This window comes from Sipha flava, unplaced genomic scaffold, assembly GCF_003268045.1.
Source record: "Sipha flava isolate LNK unplaced genomic scaffold, YSA_version1 48_pilon_pilon, whole genome shotgun sequence".
Taxonomy (NCBI): Eukaryota; Metazoa; Arthropoda; class Insecta; order Hemiptera; family Aphididae; genus Sipha; species Sipha flava.
In genome coordinates, this window is record NW_020273306.1 from 3570804 (window position 1) to 3593317 (window position 22514).

Consider the following 22514-nt stretch of genomic DNA (forward strand, 5'->3'; position numbering starts at 1 on the left):
ACGTCCGTCATGTTTTCGGTTGGCAAAACAATATTACTTAAAATAAAATAGTTGAACACACTAAATTATTAAATTAAACATTTTTCATTACGTTTAATCAAAATTAAATTTCATTACAGAATTGAGAATATTAATTTAAAATTGCATTATTGATTATTTATATAATGTATATAATATATATTGATTATATTATACTCGTAATCAATGAGTATACAATAAATAAAAAGACTTATTTAAATACACAAAACCAAATCACTATGTATATGTGTAGTGTGTGTATATGTAACTATACTTACTATATTTAGTTTTAACTATTATATATATATATATATTAATTAAAATATATAAAATAAATGTTTATGTACCGATATACTGTAGTAGGGTTTGTTTTCCAAGTTTGGTTGCTAATCTTAGCGCAATTGATTGAAAAGCCTGAATTGGCCTGATGTTCGAGGGATTTGCTGGACCCCAGATTGCTATTCCATAAGACCAGACTGGTCTTATAATTGACTTATATATAAGTTTGTTTTGGAGTGTTATTTTGGAGTTTAGGAGTGGTCGGAGGAGGTGAAGTCTGTTGTTCGATGATTTTTTTTTTCTTTTTGGTGGGAACCCCAAGTTAGTCTTTTATCAAGCGTTATGCCTAAGTACTTGATATTTGTTTGGACAGGGATGGGGGCGTTGTTCATAATTAATTGAGGGCACTCACAGGGAGTTTGTTTTAACGTAAAAGTAACTTGTACAGACTTTTCCGTATTAATTTTTAATTTCCATTTTTTGGCCCATTCTTCAATTTTATTAGTATGATCCTGAAGTTCAGCTGAAGCTAAGATAGGATTTGGACTGGAGGAAAAAATAGCTATGTCATCAGCGTATGTTGCTAGAAGGGTGTTACTAGATTGAGGGATTTCTGTTGTGAATACATTATATAAATCAGGGGATAGATCACTACCCTGTGGAACTCTAGCATATATTGGGTGAGTAGATATATAGTAGAAATATCGTTCCCCTGTAATACGACAAACGAACGATTTTGTAGTTAAGATTTGATAATAAGATAGTAGGGAGCTGGCATAAAAAGTTTTAATTTGTATAGTAACCCATCGTGCCACACTTTATCGAATGCTTGAGCAAAATCTAAAAATAGTCCGGAACAGTATTCTTTATTTTCGAGAGCAGTTGAGATTTCATCAGTAAGACGATGAACTTGATGGATGTTGAATGCCTGTTTCGAAAACCAAACTGATTATTCGGTATGATATGGTTGTTTTAAAGGATGGGACGTAATCTTTTCAGGAGGACCTTTTCGAAAAGTTTACCAAGGACTGGAAGTAAACTTATGGGACGGTATGACGAAGATAAGTGTTTAGGTTTATTTGGTTTGTGTACAAGTATAATGACTGCAAATTTCCAGATTTTAGAGAAGTGGGAAAATCTTAGCATAGAATTATGTATGTAGGTGAGCAATGATAAAATTTTGAGAGACAGATTTTTCAGAATTTTGTTTGTAATGAGGTCATTTCCAGGTGTCTTGCCGGGAGGTAATTTTTTAATTATATACTGAATTTCACCAGGAAAGATGGGTTTTGTAGGTAACGACATAGGTAGGTTAGAGAAGCTGATAGAAAATTTTTTCTTATCGTTATACCTAATTATTATTTCTCCGAAATTTTTTCCACTTGTTCAAATTAATCAAGAAAATAAATTTCATGTAATATTGTAATATTATAAGTATTGTATATTCAATATTGTATTTTAGTGACCAACGTCATAAAGCGTCCATCCGGACTTTTGACGACTTAAATTAAAGAGGACGCATATACTTAACTTATATAAGAAGGGGGACTCCGTCCCCCTCCACTTTAACCACTGCATATAAGTAATTCTACAAGCAGTGGCGTACTCATGTGGGGGTTATGGGGTTTGAACCCCCCCCCCATAAGCCGTATTTTTTTTAAATTATTCCAATAATTTAATAATAATTGATTATTGATTTTATTGATTATAATTTTGTAGTTTGTACGTCATCAGTTACCAGTATCACGGTTATCAAGTTGGATTGGAGCACGACCATAGAACATGTTCTATGACACGAACGTGCTATTAATTTAACAATTTGGTTTTTTAAGACGGTACAAAATTTGTAAATATTATGACTATGGGGGGGGGGGCAGAGCCCTCCACTTTTGTATTCTAGTAAATTTTCAGAGCCCCCCCATTGAAAATTCCTGAGAACGCCACAGCCTACAAGTGTTTACTATGTTCTCATAATTTACTCAGAATAAATCGATATGGGCTCCTTGTAAAACCATCAATGATCAAATGGTCATTAACAATATGATAAATTTTTTAAACGTATAATTTAAGTGATAAAATGTTTAATTATAAGATAATTCATTACATAGATACCTATGTTGCATATATTATTGTAGTATATACCTTTTATTGTATCGTTAAACAATGATGGTTGCTACGAGTTTCTAATTGCGTCTTTAATGACAAAAAAATAATCTTAATAAATAAAAATATAATTTTTTTCATATTGATTTTAACTGTCACCTTTTCAGAGTAATTAGATCATAAACAATATTAAGCATTTAAGGAATAAAATAAAATATATTTATTTTAATTATATAAGAAAATCTACTTCAATGTTTTGTAATTATTCATTAATATTTAATTTAATAAATTATGAATTTTGTTAAAATTAAAATATATTAATCTATATAATGTATAAGAAAGAAAAAATGAAGATTGCCCTCAAAACAATTTAATATTATGTATGATGGTATCAGAAAATAATTTCAAATATTATGTTATAAATATTATATATTTTATTTTATTAAAAAAATTAATTTGCACAACTAATTTATCAGTTTATTATATACAAGAATCAGGTAAACATCAATATGGAAACAGAATTGACTAAAAAACATACAATGGTTTTATTATAAGTAAAAATACATTCAGACAATTCTTGATAAATAAAAAAAATGTAACATGGTTCCATAAAAAAAAAAAATATATATATATATATATATATATATATATATATAATTATCAAATAAAATAAAATTAAACCAATTTTGGATCCATCGCACTAACATGGCTCTTATTATACAAAATGTATCTTTATATATCATAAATGTATAATTCATTAATCAAATATTTGGACTATTTACAAAATAAATGAACAATGTAAACAATAGGTTTGCTACAGAGTGATTTTGTACATAATTTTGTACAAACACAAACTTATTGTTTGGAAACAAACATGAATTTCTGAAACATAATAATAATAATAATAATTAAAAGTTAGAATATAAAAATAATAATAAAGTCAAATCCTGCATGATGACTGAGTAGTAGTGATGCAAATATAGCATATTTGGTCAGGTCAGTATTATTATTTCTCATCATTTTTATTATTCGACCTTTTCATGGACAGCATTATACAACACATCAATAGATGTAATGTAATATTTACATTGTTAAGACAATGCATTATACTAGTCTTTGGGAAAATAACAACATAAATACAACACTTTAGCCATATTATTCATATTGTGTATGTGTGCTGTATTGGAATGCAATGATTAATAGCCAATTGTTATAATTGTTTCCGATCTGTCCAAAAAAAAATATGCAACTTGTACAATGTGCTATTAGTACAAAATATCTGCAATGGGCACAGACCTCTCTGATGCAAGTACAAAGAAAATAGAAATGTACAATATTGATGATAGTCACACGTCGTTAAAGCATTAGCTGAATGTGTCTTTGGTAAACTTTAATCTTTATGATCATGACTTCCAGTTATGTGCAGATGTAGGCGTTTGCGATGCAGACCGGGACTGTCCTTGTTGAGGCATCATCTCCATTAAATACTGTCGTTGCAAATCAACTGCCTGTCTCTGTAATTCTGCAAGGTTTGCAGCTACAGCAGCAGCCGAATTCTTACCACTGGCTTGTGCCATGGCTAGTTGATACGGATATAGAAGTGGTGCAAACTGCAACATAGCAGCTGCAGGATGAGGTGACAATCCTCTGAGCATTTGTTGTTGTAGGGCAAGGTGAGCTGCAGCAGCAGCATTAAATTTACCACCAGTAGGATCTGAAGGATGCATTTTGTGCGGTTGTGGAGGTGTAGGGTTACGTTTTGGTGCAGGGGCTGGCTTAGGCATGGACGGCATTGGTGGATTAACATGAATTGGATGCACTGGCGCTGGAGATACTGATGATGGAGGTGATCCTTGGGCCAGTCTTTGTTCAATTTCTTGCTCTTGTTGTAAAGCTTTGACAAATGCTGTCTTCAGTCGATTTGTATGTTCTGCTTTAAGAGATTTTTTTACGTTGCTAGTCACGCACAGTTCACAAATAATTTTAGGTTCTTTATCTGCAAATATAAAAAAAAATCATAAGTTTTTAATAGTCAAACTATATCATTTATACAAATATAAACATACTTCTAGATGGTTTTTCCAGTTTCCAAACAGGTGTAAAATTTGATTCACATTGAGAACATTTATACGGTTCTTTATGTACACTAGCTTCTATCATTTCACCATTAGTTATAAAATCAACAACATGTTCCAACCCAAGTAAATATATGAATTCTGTATTTGACGGATTTGGAATAAAATGCATTTCAGGTGGTGGAGGTTTTGGTGGAGGAATCTAAATTTTTAATAAAATATTAGTTTATAAGTATATATAAAAAAAAAAAAATTAAAATTAAATCACCTGCAACAGTGTCTTTTCCAATTGTTTTCTAAGAGCTAATTTAGCGGCTGCTTGTCTCTGAGCAGGTGTTTGGCCATCATCATTTCTCATACGTTCCTTAAAATCATAGTTCAAATTATTTATTTGAAATAAAAAAAACAATTAATTTTTTAATTTTTGTATACCGATTGAGAACTACTAGACGAATGGTGGTCTTTCATTACTCGTTCAAGAGTAATTGAAGGTGATGAATGAGCAGAATTTGATGATCGACCATTGGATGATCTCTGCAAATTTTGTATGCCATTTGAAGGAGGTAATCTACTAGTACCCATTGGCGAAGTTGAAGACATAGACTGATGAGATTGATGAACATTAGATCTTGACGATGATGGCTATAAAATAAATATTAGTTATGAAAAATTTGATTCAAATAATATATTATTCAACTTACTAAACGATTTAATGGTGGTGGAGGAGGTTTTGTATGATGAGGTACATGGGGCATAGGTGGTTGAGCTGACTTTCCAGAAGGCAATTGGGATGACAACAAATTAGAATGATCTTTAGTATGAGCTGCCTGAGGTGTTATGGTGACACTCTGAGCAATTTGGTTAATTTGTTGAGATTGTTGCAATTTCTTAAGCAGCACCAAAGTCATTTCTTCAGTTCGGAGATTTTCCTTAAGAACTCTGATCAATTTTTCTCTTTCACAAATCTCTTCAGGGGCCAGGAAGTCCTTATTTGTAAATCAATAAATTAATAAGAATAAAAACTAAATTCTACAACAAATGTTCAAACCTTAGGAGATGGAGGAAGTTCAAGAGGCATATCATCATCACTGTCTTCTGAAGAATCATTGCCAGTTATAGTGAAACCATTGACCAAATGTCCATTCATATGGCTATGAGTTTCATCTGGTTGAGTATTCTTTAAAGAAAGTTGCTCATCTCTCAATGATTGATTTGTGCGACTGTTAAATTTTAATTATAATAAATAACAATTGCACTGTGGAAATAAAAGGGCAGAAGTATGACTAGTATACCTATGGTGACTAGATGTAATTATTTTATAAGGACAGTACTTTTTTTTGAAGACATGTCCTATTGTCCCTAATAAATGGCTAAAGTACATCAAAAAGTACTTATTTTAAATGATGTACCAATTCTAAATAGAAATTTGTTTTAACATTGTCTAATTATTAAATTCGTAAAATTATCGACAACTATGAATTGCATAGAAAAAGTAATAGGAAAATAAAATGTATCCTTATCAGTTTTTTACAAATCTTCACAAATCAACAAATATTGGTATTCTGAAAAATCCCAACTAGACATTTCTTCATTAAAATCAGAAATACAGGTTTATACACTTTGATGAAACATAAATAAAACATAAATTAAATATGTTGAAAACAGATCAAAAGTTACTTATAGAAATACACGGATTTCAAAAATATTTAAAATATTGATATTTGTTCCTTTTATAAGTTAGTTGTTTTTAAATATATGAAATTATATATTTTATTAAGTAGTTAAGCTCAATGTTTTGGTTAAAATATGATAATGTGTCAAAAATGCTAAAGTTTTTGATAATTTTTTTGAATGATTGAGCGTGTTATGAAATGTTTTAAAAGATGAATGTGCTTAAAGAAATGCACAGATCTCAAAAATATTTGAAATATTAATAGTTTTTAATTTTAAAATTTAGTTTGTTAAATATAATAAATTTTATTTCTTATTAAAAAGTTAAGTTAAATGTTTGGGTTAAAAGATGATAATATTAAAAAGTATTTAAGTTTTAGAATGTTTTCTTGATTAAAAGTTTATTATTTAAAAAAAAATTTTGTTATGAAAGTCACATAATTTAAGCCAATTCATATATAGATACATTTTTTTATTATTATTAAGATTAAAAGTGTATATGTTATGTAAGTTATGTTTTAAAATTAATAAAGGTTGTTTTATTTATATACTATTTTTTATCTATATAATATAATATGTTACATTGTAATACTTTTTTGTAATATCTGGTCACCATAAATATACCTAACATAGATAGAAGAAAACAATGGGGGCATAGCTTTAACATTTTTCAAAGTCTCTAAAATAATTGGTGATTAAATTTAATTCTATTTAAATCAATTCAAAACTAACTTACATATAAATTTAACGTTACCACTTATATTATCCAACAAAGTATTTATTTAGTAAAGTAAATAAGTAAAAGTATTTAAGAACAAATTTAAATGTAAATAGATACATTTATTAGAGTAAAGTATTTTAAATCCGATAAGAAAAGTGTAACATGGTTTAAATCATCAATATCAATTTTGTTTTACACATATTTCAAATTTCTTTTTCACACACATTATACATAAGTAAAATTTAATAGATAGTGAAGACTAAATATAAATGAAAGCAAATTTTTTCCATGATAATATCTATTAAATGAATTCTTTCAATTATGTATAGTACATTTTAAATGGACATTTAAAAATAAAAACATAAATTAAATATTTTCAGTAGCATTTTTAGAAAATTTTTTAAGCATATAAATCTTTTCCTCAATTATAAACCAGCCGAAGAAAATATTATATTAGGTTATAAAAATATTAACATGTTTTATTTACCTTGATATACTTAAATCAACTACATCGTCATCAATTTCCATTTGAGATGCCATCATCTAAAACATTTAGAAAAAAAGAAAAATTAATATGTAATAATTATAAATAATAAAATTATAAATTAAATATATATGTATAAAAACTATTGCTGATTTAAACTAATTTTCAATTGGTTTAAAATAAAAATTCTTTTAATAAAATATTTATGTATTCCGAGTTAATAATTAGGAACTATTAAAAATAAAGAATAATAAATATAAATAACTTATTATTATACTATATTAAATTTAAATTATTTTATACCTAAATATTAACTATTGAAAAATTTAAATAATTAATTTATAGATAATATTAATATTAGTACCTATATAACTTTTATTTTAAATAAATAAATATTATAATAACATTGTTTTTATAAGAAAATCTAGTTTTTTTAACCATAGTAGATAACCAGAGTATAGAAAATATCAACATAGAAGTGAAATGAAGCAATAAGGAATTTTTGAAGTTAAGTATATTTACGTGCCAATTACAGTATAAATACTGATATATACGATAAACTATACTTAATTATCAAAAACAATTAGTTAAAGTTTAATTAGAATTATCTTACACATAAAATTAGAAATAATTTTGTGTTAAAATGTGAAAAATAATTTAAAAATAACTTAAACATTTTAAATATAAAAGGTCTAGAGAAGAATTAATTTATATTACACTAAAAACGTAATATTTGCTATAATAAGCCTAAATACGCAAATAAAAAATCTAAACGAATTTAGAATCTTGCGTTTTTTTCTACATAGACATTAATGTAACTACATTAAAATTAAATTCTTTATTTTATCAATATTTAAAAAATAATAACTGACTAATAATAAATAACTAGGTAAATAAGTAACTGTACATAACCAATATTAAAGTAGTTAAAAATTCTATTTTACAATCTTAACTACTAACATAATAACAACAATCATGATTTTTAAGTAAATTGTCCATTAATAACAATTAATGGGCAATTTAATTTTCAACTCATTCATCAGTATTCTATTTGTTTAATTATAAAGATGCCTATTTATTTTAATTATGATTTTAAATAGTAATAATTTACTAAGTGATTTTTTAAAACCCTGCGCATAGTTTTACTCAGTTAGTTATACTTTTTTTTCACTATGGTTATATTATTTTTAATTAATTTAATTGTATTTTAAAACTATTTTAAGTTAAATCTATAAAACATAAAGAGCAAGAAATTCAAATAACTCAAATTTACCTACAAATGTCTGAAAAAAAATCCTTTTAAAATAAGGTTATCACTCTGTAATTGGCTCATCATAACTCTTAACAAGTTTATTACAAACTTTATACAAATAATTATTTAAGAATAGTAGATCATATTACAGTATTTTACTAATATCATACTTAATGGTCAAGAATATCCCTAGTACCTAGTAAATAAACGAGTAAATAATAGTAGTTAAGAGCTATTTAACCATTACTTATTCAAATTAACTCTACTTTTCTAAAATTTGATTTACCAACTACCCAATACATATAGCAAAATAATATTAAGCCCGATATTAAGTCAATTTACATCTATTAAAAATAGGAATAAAATTTCAAGTAGTTTAAAAAATTAATTTAAAATTAACTAATTAATTTACCGACCTGTTTTTTTTCTATTTTATATAAATAATAATGTGGATAAAATAATTAATTATAGTATATTTATACTATATTTTTAAATATATCACAAAACCTGAACAGTACAAAACTATGTTCTGATTAGTTTGTACCATATCATTTTGTATACTTGAATATTACAAATGCATAAAACTGATTATCAAATAATAAATATAGGTACCTCAATATATACTTTGACAATTACATACCTAAAGTATCAACATATAATAAGTTGTTTATGAATAATAATCCACTTCTTAAAGTAAAAATCATGAATTTTATACCGACGACTGGAATATTTATTAAGGAAGTTAAACGAATTAGTTTCCAAAACACTAATTTTGCACAATCTAAAAAATTCCAAACTAAATTGATGTAAATAATGTCGATCAGATAGCATTTATTATTTTCTTATACTATACAGATGGAGGGGGGGGCTCCAAAGAATACTAATAGGGCTGCACAAGTCAAATAAATGGTATTATCATTATTATTCATTTTTTTTAAACAATTTTAAATCAATTTTTTTTGTGTATTGTAAATGTTAATTACAAAACTTATTTAAAAAAAAAAGTGAACAATATCAAACCATTAACTTGCTGTCACATACCTCAAAAATCTTAAAAAAAATTATGTTTAAGAGAATGGAAAAGAAGATAAAAGACATATCAACAGAGAACCAATTGGGATTCAGAAAAATATAGGTACGAGAAAAGCAATATTAGCTTTAAGATTAATAATGCCTTTGCTGATATTTAGAAGGCATTTGATAATGTTAACTAGGAAATTATATTTAAAATATGGAAAAGAGCTGAAGTTTTAACCACGGAAAGAAAACTGCTCTATCAATTATATAAAAAGGAAATAGCAATTATAAAAATGAGAGATATTCAAAAAGAATACAAAATAAAGAAAGGTGTTAGATAGAGTTGTAAATTATCACATTTAATATTTAATGCCTACATTAAAGAGGCCATAGATACTATAAGAGAGAAAACACAATTAAGAATAAAGATAAATAGTTACAGAATAAATATGCTGACATTCATGGACAACATTGCAATAATAGCAGAGTATGAAACAGATCTAAAATAGGTTTTAGGAACATTGAAACAGGTGATGGCAAACCCTATGCTTAGACCACATTTTTAAAATGAGGCCAGGGATTAGAGGGGATGATCTATGGTTTGCACTTTGCAATATTCTGTGATGATTCTCGCAAAAAATTCCAGACAGATTCGGTTGGATCAGTATATGTATGAACAGAAAGGAAACATTCAAATATGAATTACCAAAATTCAAACACATAATAAAATATTTTGTAAAACGATATGGAACGGTGTCTATCGGCACGTGTTTGAATAGTATGAATCATGCTTATAATCAGTACTTATAATTTGAGAACAGAAATTATTTTTCTAAGCAAAGTAAAAATGCAGGCTTGAGCCGCAGGGATACTTGAGGCTGTTGTATTTTTATTTGATTTAAGTAAAATTTTAGAGGTTCGAACTAATGAAAAAGGATTGACATATGAAAATAAGTGCAAAGAAGACAAAAGTTGTAGAGTATGTAGTAAAGACAATAACACAAGAACAAGAATACAATTACAGAATGATGAAACTGTAGAAAAAGTAGAATATTTCCTATACTTGGGTATCACTATAAGCTCGGAGGGCATTTAATTAGAAAATAAGTCTTTTTACTTCAAAAAACATTGAGCTTATCATCAGGAAGAATCTACTAAAAATATACATCTGAAGCATCTTGTTAGATGCAAAACATAGACTATTACAAGAGAAAAAATAATAGAGGCATTTAACCAGAGAACATAAAAGATAAATTGGACTGATAGAATTACTAATGAAGAAGTTTTAGAATGGTATCTGAAAAGAAATTAATATGGAAGAGTATACAGAAAAGTCAAAATTAATTAATAGGTCATATTTTAAGACATGAAGGGCTGCTATTACTAATTTAAGAAGGAATAATTAATGGAAACTATCGTAGAGGAAAACCAAAAGGTGCAATACATAAGTCAGATAATAGAAGATCAAGAATGTAATTCATATCAAGAGTTTAAGAGAAAGGCTAGTGATAAAGAAACATGGATGTTGCTGCAAACCAATTATTAGATTGAATAGTGCAGAGAGAAAAAAATTTTATTTTATAATTTTCTATAATAATACAACATTGGAACAACATCAAAATAAAATAACTGATTCGCAAGTAATTTATAGTTATCAGAGTCAGTATTCTTTACACATTTTTATTTGTTTTTACAATATTATATATTAAATTGTAATTTATTTTGTTTAGTTAATCCCTTGAATTAATTTGAAAAAACATATATTTGATGTTAAATGGGTAGTTTAATAAATAAAACAAAAATTATAGCAATATATAAGTTAGGTGTCAATTAACAATTAAATATTATCATAATTGCACACTAATTTAAATAACTGTAAAAAGGTTTACATGATAGCCATTGAAGAAATGTTTTTACATGATAAAATATTTCTAATATAATTTAGACTATTATTTTATAAACAATAATTTTATTGAAATCTATATAGGAATTAAGGGTTTGATAAAAAGGGTTACATTTTTTAATATTACATATGTATCTAGAAATGAAGCTACCTAAAAATTTAAACAATTTGTTTTAATTATTTTAACCAAATCAGTTCTTATAAAATTTTTTTCTAAAATTGAGTTAACCTAGCCAATATCTTAATACTGTGAATCTTTTACTTTTTAGTAACATTGTACTAAACATTGTATTAAGACCTAACACTGCTTACTGACACCTTGAAGAGTTTGTAAGCAATTGAATACTGACTAATGTTGAGTTGTGATCAAATCCCCAACTCCCAACAAGATCTACCAGAATCAAAATGTTTTGGATAGGATGTGATAGGATGTCATAGGGCTAATTAAAGAGTATATAGGTATTCCAATACACAGCAGATCAGAAAATATTACCAGTCAGACGATCATCAGCAGCACGGAAAACCGAGGGAATGACGAAAAACACAAACAATCATCAATCGTTTTGCGAGTCCGATAAGATGTCGTCCATCTCGCGTTATTCGGACAAAACGTGTATTCGTGTCAAGGTGATTAAAAACGACATACGCGGCGGCGGCAGCAACGATAATGCGAAATACAGGACATCAAGCGGTCAAATTTTTTAGCGCGCGCACACGTACGAATAACTTACGCGAAAAAAAACTAGGTTTACGCGAACATGACGAACGAGTAAATTAACAGTTAACGGGGAATAATACAAATCCAACGGCGGCGACGTCGAACGCGGTAGTAGTAAGTTAATATTGTTATAACTGTTGGAATAATAACAACAACAACAATAACAAAACAACAATACGAATACTTACGCAGTATATAAATCGATGGCGGCTGCGGGAACAAAAGACGACAAGACACGACGATATTATCCGCAATCCGTTTTTTCGGGATTGTTGTGTCCGGCAGCAACAACAGCAGCAGCTGCGGCGGCGGTGGCGGCGGTGGCGGTGGTGGTGGTGGTGGCGATGGCGTTAGTGGTTACACGGCAAAATGTGATTCCGACATCACAACAACACTGTAACGACCGATTGATAACAGCGGCAGCGGCGACGACGACAACGTACACTTATTAATTGCAGTAGCGGCTTGATCGTCATCGGCCATCGCGCTGTCGTGCATCGGCAACGACAAATCGCACGCGTCGTACGGCGACCCGCGACGGTGTAAACGACGATAACGCAGCCACCGCGGTGGTCATGCGAACGACCCGGACGAAACTAACGGGAAATAAACTTCAAAAACCACTCGGAACGCACGTACTTTTATTAAATATTAATTATTAAGATTATTGTAAATTCGTACGTACACGCACGCACATACGCGCACACACACGCAAATGAAAAGGGTCAACCAAGGACGGTGACCAAATCGATCACATTCATTATATTATTATACGTCGGTTGGGCGAGAAAAAAAAATATATGTTCGGCTTATTAGTGCATTATCGTTGAATATGACAAGAATCCAAAAAGCTCGGACACGATATCTCTGTTGCACTGGTGGCGGCGGCTGGTCGCAGCACGAGTTCTTCAACGCGCGCGCGCGCGCACACACACGATTCGTGACGAAGCAGGAAGGGGCAAGGGAAATTGTCTCAAAAAAAAAAATAAACAAATAAATAACAGAAACGAAAACGTCCGAACAAATCCGTACAAATCGTATCGTTGATTTGAACATATATTTAAAAACCTTATATTATTTTGTATTACGATAACAATTATGTTCACGCGGATAGCCACAGTGGGTACACACTCGCGCGCACACACTCACAGGTCGCGCGCGGGTAATGGCCGGATACGCGAAAATTAACGCACACACACACACATGCGCGTGCGAACGCGGACGTTGGATTCAATATGGCGCGTCCGCATGAGTGTGCGTAAACGCGACGTACGTGTGTGCGTGTTAAATACGCTACGTGCGCGGGCGCGGGCGCGCGTACGTGCATGTGTGTGTGTGTGTGAGTGCGTGCGGTACGACGATGTGCGCAGCCCGTGTGTTGTTTTTCCACCGATTCTTCTTCGTTTTCGTATTCCGTTGCTCCCCTCACCGCGCCCCTAAACGCTATCGTCGCAACCCGGCCGCCGTACGTATCAATGTTCCGCAGTCGGTCACACACGCACACACACACTTCCTCACTCACTCACTCACACACATGCAAACACCCATCTCGACATTACGTACCGCACGTCGCCGCCGTCCACACCACCACCCCCACCATTAGCCATAATCGTCGCCACTGCCGCGCGCAATACTATCTCCTCTTGGCAACACAAACAGCACCAGCCTAGCCGAAGCCCGTGAGCTTCGCCGCCGAGCGGTCGAGGTGTACGCGACCTACACCCTTCTCCCCGAATCGCGCCGCTGCCGTGATCCGTACGACGACGGTGGTAATGGTATTCAATGCCTCGTGTATCGCATATACCTGCTCCCCGGTATAATGTACTTATGACGACGACTGCGGTAATGGTTAACTACGAAGCCGCCGCCGTGGACTAGCCTGGTGATTCTGTCGGTGCGGAACACAAACCGATCGTCGTGTGTCACTCTCTTACTCAATCTCCCTCTCACTATCATTCTTTTACTCTCACTCTTTCATACACTCTCTCACTCACTCTCTCTCACTCACTCTCTCTCACTCACTCTCTCTTCGATCATGCTATATGCGCTGTAGACTTCGAAGAATCGTATAATTATTTCACTACCGCGAATTACTTTCAGCGCGCGTGTGCGGCCGTACTGAAAACGCTTATATTCCCCTGCGGGAATCTGGGACGTGCGGCTCACCCCCGGGCCAAATGGTGCATGGTGCCGGTGATCGTATAAAATAACACGTAAATACGTAATACAGAGCGACTATAGCATATTCACGGTTATGCCTCTGAGTGTTTTATGGGCTATGCGCTACTAACCCCTGACCAATGGCATAATCTCGGGGAAGATATCCATTAACTAAACACTTTAATAAAAAAATGTACTTATTTTTTGTTATTACATAGGTCAATCAACATAAATAAAATAAGGACAAAATATTTATTCTGTACTTTTAAGAATTTTAAACACTCGAATTAAACAGGTAAAATAATAATTGAAATTTTCTATTAAAAATAGTTCAAATAAGAATTTATCAGCTGTCGCATCACTTAAATACAAATAATGTAACCTAACCACCGCAAGTGATCGCCGTACTGTAAAATGCTGCAGTGGCAACTCATGATGAAATCGTAAATCGTACCATACGAAATAAATAAAAAATCGTAATAATAAAATAAGATTCTAAAAATGTGTGCAACTGTTTAAAACTGATTAAAAGCAAAACAGACTGTATAAGTCAATTGTAAAATAGGATGCCAAGTGTGATATTATTGCGAGAATAAAGAAAAAGGAATTAGTGTTAGTGTATAATTGTACATACGCAGTGTTCACAACCGCGTATACATATATACACATACTAAACTTTATTGATTTTTACAATTTGGACAAGGGGACAGTGGTGAGACGTCGGTTTTAGTAAATAAAATATTATGTATCTCGTGATAAAGAAATACTTTTTGTGTCCACTGTTCGAAATCGATGTACCTACGGCGCCACCAGTGTCGAATTAGGTCGATGAGCCCCACTAAATTGTTTTGGTTTTATCATCATTCGAGTGCCTTTTTTATTTTTTTTATTCGGTCAATTAATAAGATTGCTCTGATGTTCAACGATTTTTTTTTAAACCTTTACATTTTTAAAATAAAAATGTTAAGCTCCTACACATTCAATAACGCCCATCATTAAAAATCCAGAGAGGAGACACATGTGATCGGTGATCATTATCAATAGGTTTATAATCTATGATATATGTATCTACGATTCCCAGAATTCGTTCTCCTATGGTAAAGTTTTGTCCATGAAAGATAAAATTAGCTTAATAAATAAATTTAATATATATTTAATATAAATAAATAATTTTAATGATTTGTATTATAACGATATATGCAAGGGCACCCGCAAGGAAAGGCAGGGGGGATAACTACCCCTAGCTTTCCAGCTATTTAAAATAATTATTTCCAAATTAAATAACCCAAAATCCCAAAAATCATAGTTGGTACCAAGGTGTATTAATATTTATAGCTGATTACATTCAACAATGTGTGAGAATCGTTTATTCGAATTATGTATGTTAAATTTACACAAAAAAAAAAAAATCGAAAAACTTAATTTAGCTAAAAAATTTGTTGATGAATTTGGGAAAAATAAAATAAAATTGCAATTTATATTCAATTAGTATAAAAGTGTTTGATTATTAATAAAAATGAATGTTGCCCCTCCCCTGAATTTTCAATTTTGGGCACCCTAGGATATATGTCATCTGGTATATACCGAAAAGAATAATAATTTCTATGGTACATTAAAAATAACTTACCAATAACGCAATACCTAAAAACTGTGTTAGATTAATTATTGGCGATTAAAACGCTTAAGTATGTAGAAAAAATATCCTTTGGACAAACGATCGGAAAAGAGAGCTGACACGCTACCACAAATGAAAATAGTCACATGATAGTTGATTTGTACTCAAAAGATTTCAAAGTTAGCAGCACTTATTTCCCAAAGAACATTTTTTAGTTGTTGCACTAAAGCTATCAGTAAAATGGAGGAATGGAGGAAATAATAACAAACTAGACATAGAAAAAGTTAGGAACGCAAAGGGAATAGTGACATACCAAAGAGAAATATCCAAAAATCTCAGAAAATATAATCTACCAAAACATGAACATGAATCGAATAAGTTATGACTAAAGACAAAATAATCAATAACAAAATCCGCTGAAAGATTACAAGATAAGAGTGTAAAATCAAATAAAAATTGTTGATATATTTTGGAGTACCGAGTTACGGTTAACAACAAAGGTTTATATAGGCAAAATATGATACTAAATCTTTCACTTGAAAACATAAATAAATATTCATAACTTATAACATTAGAAAATAAAGTTATAAAAAAACAAAATAATAAAAAAAACGAAGGCAACAGAAACGTGCAATGGAAAAAAAAAGTTATAGTAGTTATCGAATTTTATAAGAAAGAACCGAGATTGTTTTTCAATAAGTGTAGGTCGGTTAAAAAAGGGTATAAAGCGCGTATAACATCACAGACAAAAGTGGTAATATAATATCAGAACCAAACGAGATTTTAAATATAAATTTCAGGAATTGTTTGAAGAACTGATAAATAACAAAATGGGAAGTATCGGCAATGAAATCTACGAATAATTAGAGTATTATACAGTAGAATATGAAATTCTAGTATCAAATATCGAGGAAATTTAAATAATCATTAGGTATGTCAATAACAAATAATCAATCTCCAGGAAATGATAATATAAATTCTATACTACTAAATATCGTAGAAAAATAAATATTAATCAATCTACATCAAATTATAACAATTGTATACAATAGTGAACAAATAGAACAGGAACGGATATCATTGATTATTTGTCTAATCTTCAAGAAAGAGGTATGCAACAAAAGTTGATAATTATCTTACTATTAGACACATCATATAAGGTGCTCTCAATAACTATCTTACAAAGGATAGAAGCATTCGCAATTGATATAGTAGACAAGTAGGAAAATATCAATTCGGCTTCACTAAAGGAAGAACCACCAGTGACTATATACAAACATACCAGGATCTTGATAGCATTTTGTGTCGGTTAAAAACCGGTTAAATGAAAATGGAATAATCTGGAAATAATCATTTTTAATTGCAATAAAATAAACTTTGGTACATATTTTTTACCATGAAACGGGAAGACTAAACGGTTAGCTTAGTATTCGATAAAAATAATAAACTGATATACATTATATAAAAATATATATAAAATGCGAATACGAAAGATAATTGTACGTCAAAAATCAAAATATTACCAGGTATTGCAAAAAATCCCAAAAAATGATTACTGTCATTCGATTCTTGTTTCGACGTCGACGAAGACACCGAGGAATAATCAAACAGATACTCATTTTGGTGAAAATTAAAAATTCTACTTTCGACTACCTGAGGGTGGTGCAAATTACATATCCTTATAATGGTGCAAATTACAATCACTACTTTTGACTACCTAGCTACAGTGGTGCAAAGTAGAAACTCCCATCGATTTCAGTGGGTAGGGACAATAGATCGATAGTCAATGGTTAATATTGAGACATTTACATTAAATATGGAGGTGCAGCAGTAGGTCAAAAGTGATCAATTATTTTTTTTTATATGTGGATAATGGTGGTGCCAGAGCGGGCTAGGTAGGACCATGGATCTACCACTGGCCTAACCTTAGACATAATATAATCATTTTTCATAAGCAAAATTATTTTAAAGTTGTTTTGTCATAGTGTTATAATTAGAGATCTTTAGGTTTTTACACATTTTTTATTGGCTTTATGCAGATTTACGAGGATGAAAAATGTAAACGATTTACCCATCATAGAGTTCTTTGGAAAATATTTATTTTACAAATTTTAGCATATTTTGGACATTAGAGAATATTTAGCCTATTTTTCATATTTTTGAATGTGTTCAATTATTGTTCATAAAAAAACATATTTTATTAATTTTTCGAGTTGTGATTTTTATAGAAAAAAAAATTTGATTGTTATATTTATATTCCTATGTATAGAACTTTTATTCATTTTTTCTATTTAAATAATTTATCTTTTAACAAGGAATGATGAATACAAATTGTTCATTGTTTTAATTTAACTATTTTGTTTAGATCTCTTAAAACACATATCACGAAATTCATGGGTCACGTGTAATACGTGTTTATCCAAAGTATAAATCCATTTTTATAATGGTAAAATTGGTAATTTTATGTTATGTGCTTAAAGTTTTAATAAAATATTATTAGTACAGTAATAAGTTAAGGTTATACGTTTTTATTTTGGATTTGACACGTGACACGTGACACATGAATTCCGTAAATTCACGTGTATTAAGAGCTCTAATTTTTTTTTTTATATATAATTTTACTATATTTATACTCCTATGTATGAACTGTTTTCAATTTTTATATTTAAATAATTTATCTGTTACCAAAGAAATGGCCCTATAACAGTAATTTAATGTTTTTATTGATCTGTTTAAGAAAAAAATCATTTTATCGCATATTTACAAGGTTAAGGAATATTAAGAGAATATTTTAGGGTTTTTTTTGAGCATATTAGCATCATATTTTAAGTTTTTAAGAACCTAAAAATCCGCTCTTTAGTTATAATCATTTAAAATTTTAAAATATAATAATATAAAAATTAACTCATATCTTATATATTAAAAAAATGTTTGAAAGCTAAAGTCAAACCGTCTAGCCATTCTATCCGACCAATTTCCTTCATTTTTTTTTTTTTAAATGAAAGGTATTTAGACACAGATATGTAATTAATCATTGAAATTTACTCAATTCCTACCAACGAGATTCTTCCCAGTATATTTCTTATGGGACACATTCACTCAAGCAACATTCTCATAGCTCCTCTTCTAATGAACGGATCTTGATCTTTTCCCCCTCAGAACACTCAGTGGATCAAACTCTTTCTTTTGAGCTATTAACTGCTTAAATTCATTGAGTTTGAGGAAAGTTTTGTGTGCACAATCAACTTTACTATTGATTCGATTGCACCTATACTTTTTATTATATAAATAAATTATCCATAGCGGATTTTCGCAATGAGTATACTAGTTAATTATTATTTTTTTTTCTTTCCTGAAATCCCATTTTTTGTAGCCCTAGATAACTAAAAAATAATCCTGAGGCATCACCACCATAGTGGTTTGGAATTACATTTTTTTTGAATAGAATAAATACATAAGAGTATTAGATAAATTAACTAAATTATTAGAGTGTCATAGATTTGCTGTATCTGGACAATAATATCATAACAATTATGTTCAGATAAATATTACAAAATATTAATTATTACCAACACACTAGGTCACCGGGCATTGTGCCTGTTGTCCGGCGAGTCACACCACCCCGCATAAATATCAGTAAAAAATTACAATACTTAATTTTTTTTAAAAAAAAATCAAATTTTTAATGATTCAACATTTAAGAAACTAAACAAATAATTAAAAACATAAATATTTTTAAGATTCCGTATGGAACCTTTTAGTCATTTCTCATTTTCAATTATTGTAATTTTCATTTTCAAAACGTAAAAATGTACTCAAAGGATAATTTTCAAATGTATCTTAACACGTTAACTGCCATGGGTAGTGCCAGCGATCCCATAAGTCCCACCATACCAAGCCAGTCCATTTTATAGAATCTATTTTAGTCATTCACGAAATAGTTATTTTTAATTCAAATGTATATAATTATTTGTTTTTTGGTTTTTCTGGTTCAGTTTTTGAAAATAATAACGAAACTAAAATAAAATATTAACTAAAATATTTAGGTAGCACCCGCACTGCACATAGCCTGGTATGACATTTTTATAACATCATAGGCCAAGGGAATTACCGGATATCCCGAACTATTTTGGTAAAACTTCCAATAAATAAATTTGTTATCGTTTGAAGCAGGAACAGGAATTAAACCGAAAAGAACCGGTTCTGGAACCGGAACCTTTTAAATAATAGGAACCGATACCGGAACCCAAACTTTTGTTTTGATAAATGAAGTACCGGAACCTAACCGAATTTTTAAATTATAAAGGTTCTTTTAGGTTCCAAAATTAAATAGTTTTATTTAACATAAATTATTTGTAGTTACTACTTTATTTATAAATAATCAGGGTCCATTCTCATTATGTTTATACCTAGAACCTGTGGTTTATTTAAGGGTGTACTGTGTAAACCCAATACGCTATTTTTATCCATGGCGTGTAGCTTATGAGAAATTAATGATACGCGGGTATATGGCCGTATCTAGTTATAGCTTAAAATTTGACAAATATAAATAATACAACTTGTAGTTATACGTATGACGTGATTCGGTATTGAATATATTATTTTTCTTTTTTTAATGAAAAATTCAAATTTGTTATCATTTAATATCAAGTTTTTGTTATCAAAATGTCATAATTAATAACCAAACATACGTACACGGTAATTTTGATAAAGTAAGGGAGCGCCTTTATTTGCCCTCAATATTCTTCCTGTAACCCTGAAAACCAAATATGGTCAAATGTCTTAATCTAACCGTTATTGACTGACGACTTAATTAAGAATTAATAAGCTTTTTTTGTGACTTGGGTAATTTGACTTATATTTTATATATATTAGCTTATTGATAACTTTAGTTTAGTATTTGAACTTTGAATTATTGCTTATTCTCAAAATGGAGTTGATTAATAAAGTTGGAAAAAAGAAAACTAGTGGCAGTAAAAATAGGAAGAGAGCAAAAGAAAATAATCAAAAAATAATACAAAACATAGGCGTGCGCACGGGGTATGCAGGGTATGCCGCTGCATAGTCTGCGGCTTCATGTGAGGGGCCCATATTTATTATTAAGTTAAGAAACTTTGAATTTAATTACCACTACAGGAAATTTAAATCAATTAAAGCTTGATAGTAATGATATTTCAATGTTGAAGGAAAAATTTAATTTGAATACTACATTTGAGTCTGAAATTAAGCTCATTACAAATATGTCTGATAGAACTTCTATTAGAGGGTCATCAACTAAAACATTGTAGTATGGCTGAATTGGTTATCAGAAAACGACCGGAAAATAATATTTTCAAACTTCAATAAAGCTTTAACACAATTTGCAACAATACCTGTGACAAGCTGCTCGTGTGAGAGGGACTTTTCCAAATTGTTTATTGTAAAGTCTAAACTTAGAAACACTATGTTACAAGAACGTCTTGATTCACTGATGTTAATATTTATCGAGCAAAAGATGGCATCAAAAATCAATATTGAAGATGTAATAGATGAATTCAAAGCATGTGTGCCGATAAAAAGAAGATTTGAACTTTAGATTTTACGTACTCTCCATAAAATAACAACATTATAAATATGTTAAAATTATTCAAAAGCATTCAATATAGTACATACTTGATCTTAAATAAATAATAAATTTTTTTTTAATAAATATAAATCAAATTTCAAACTACTTATTTCTACAGTGCATTGTTTAATATTCTACTGTAAAACTATGTGTGATTTTAGATTCTAAGGGAAGTAAAGAAGCTAAGTAGTATATATGCAAAAACTTAGATTGTAACTTGAATCTCACATGCGTTAAAAGAAAATGCAAATAAATTAAGGGAAGATTAGAAAATTTATTTGTGAGGGGCCCTATATTTCTTAATACATAACCTGCGAATAAAGTCTGCGCACGCCTATGATACAAAATACTTTGCTTATTTCAAAAATTCCTAAATTACAAAATTATTTTTTTAAATTAGAGACAGGTGGGTACAAAAATATAATTTAATAAATTTATAGTCAACTAAATAAAATCGAAATTAATTTAATTCTGGGCCTATATTTATTATAATAAAATCACTTAAATTATTGTTTAGTTGAGAATCTTGAAATTAATAATAGTGATGATCCAGATTCAATCAAAATTCCTAGTTCTAGTGGTATGTACCTTTTTTATATTGTATATACATTCAATTTTTAAATTTTTAAATATTTTTTATTTTAATTTTAATCTATTTATGTTGTGTATTATCAAAAAAAATTGTAGTCTTATGTTTATTTTTAGTGGAGACTAAATGTTTGGAAACGATTAATAATATTGATGGGCAGATGCTGATTTCGGGTTCTGATAATAATTTGTTAAAAATAAAAAAATATTTATTATTTAATTTACTTGTTTTTTAAGTTATTGACCCTGATACAAATAAAGAGTTGATAAATTTGAATATACAGGCATCAGAATTTAATAACCTA

The 22514-nt window shown here is 29.7% G+C and overlaps 1 protein-coding gene across 2 annotated transcripts; it reads right to left on the bottom strand.

The window, feature by feature from the left end:
- Positions 1-3096: 3096 nt before the first annotated feature.
- On the bottom strand, positions 3097-13482 carry LOC112690052 (transcriptional repressor p66-alpha). 2 transcript variants are annotated; one of them, XM_025563954.1, is made up of 8 exons: positions 12017-12392; positions 7355-7410; positions 5524-5695; positions 5177-5461; positions 4908-5117; positions 4744-4839; positions 4467-4677; positions 3097-4396 (listed from the first exon to the last, which is right to left on the bottom strand). In XM_025563954.1, exons 2-8 carry the CDS (start codon positions 7408-7410, stop codon positions 3804-3806), a joined length of 1623 nt encoding a protein of 540 aa, XP_025419739.1. In that variant the 5' UTR covers positions 12017-12392; the 3' UTR covers positions 3097-3803. The 2 variants fall into 2 exon arrangements, with proteins under 2 accessions (XP_025419739.1, XP_025419738.1); XM_025563953.1 differs by lacking the exon at positions 12017-12392 and adding an exon at positions 12430-13482 and having other exon boundaries at positions 3098-4396.
- Positions 13483-22514: the final 9032 nt, after the last annotated feature.

Excerpts from the sequence above, each read along its gene's own strand:
- LOC112690052 (XM_025563954.1), bottom strand. The coding sequence starts at position 7,410 with ATGATGGCATCTCAAATGGAAATTGATGACGATGTAGTTGATTTAAGT. Across the intron at positions 5,696-7,354 it reads GTTGATTTAAGTATATCAAG|TCGCACAAATCAATCATTGA; the intron begins GTAAATAAAACA and ends AAAATTTAACAG. Across the intron at positions 4,397-4,466 it reads ACTGGAAAAACCATCTAGAA|ATAAAGAACCTAAAATTATT; the intron begins GTATGTTTATAT and ends TTATATTTGCAG.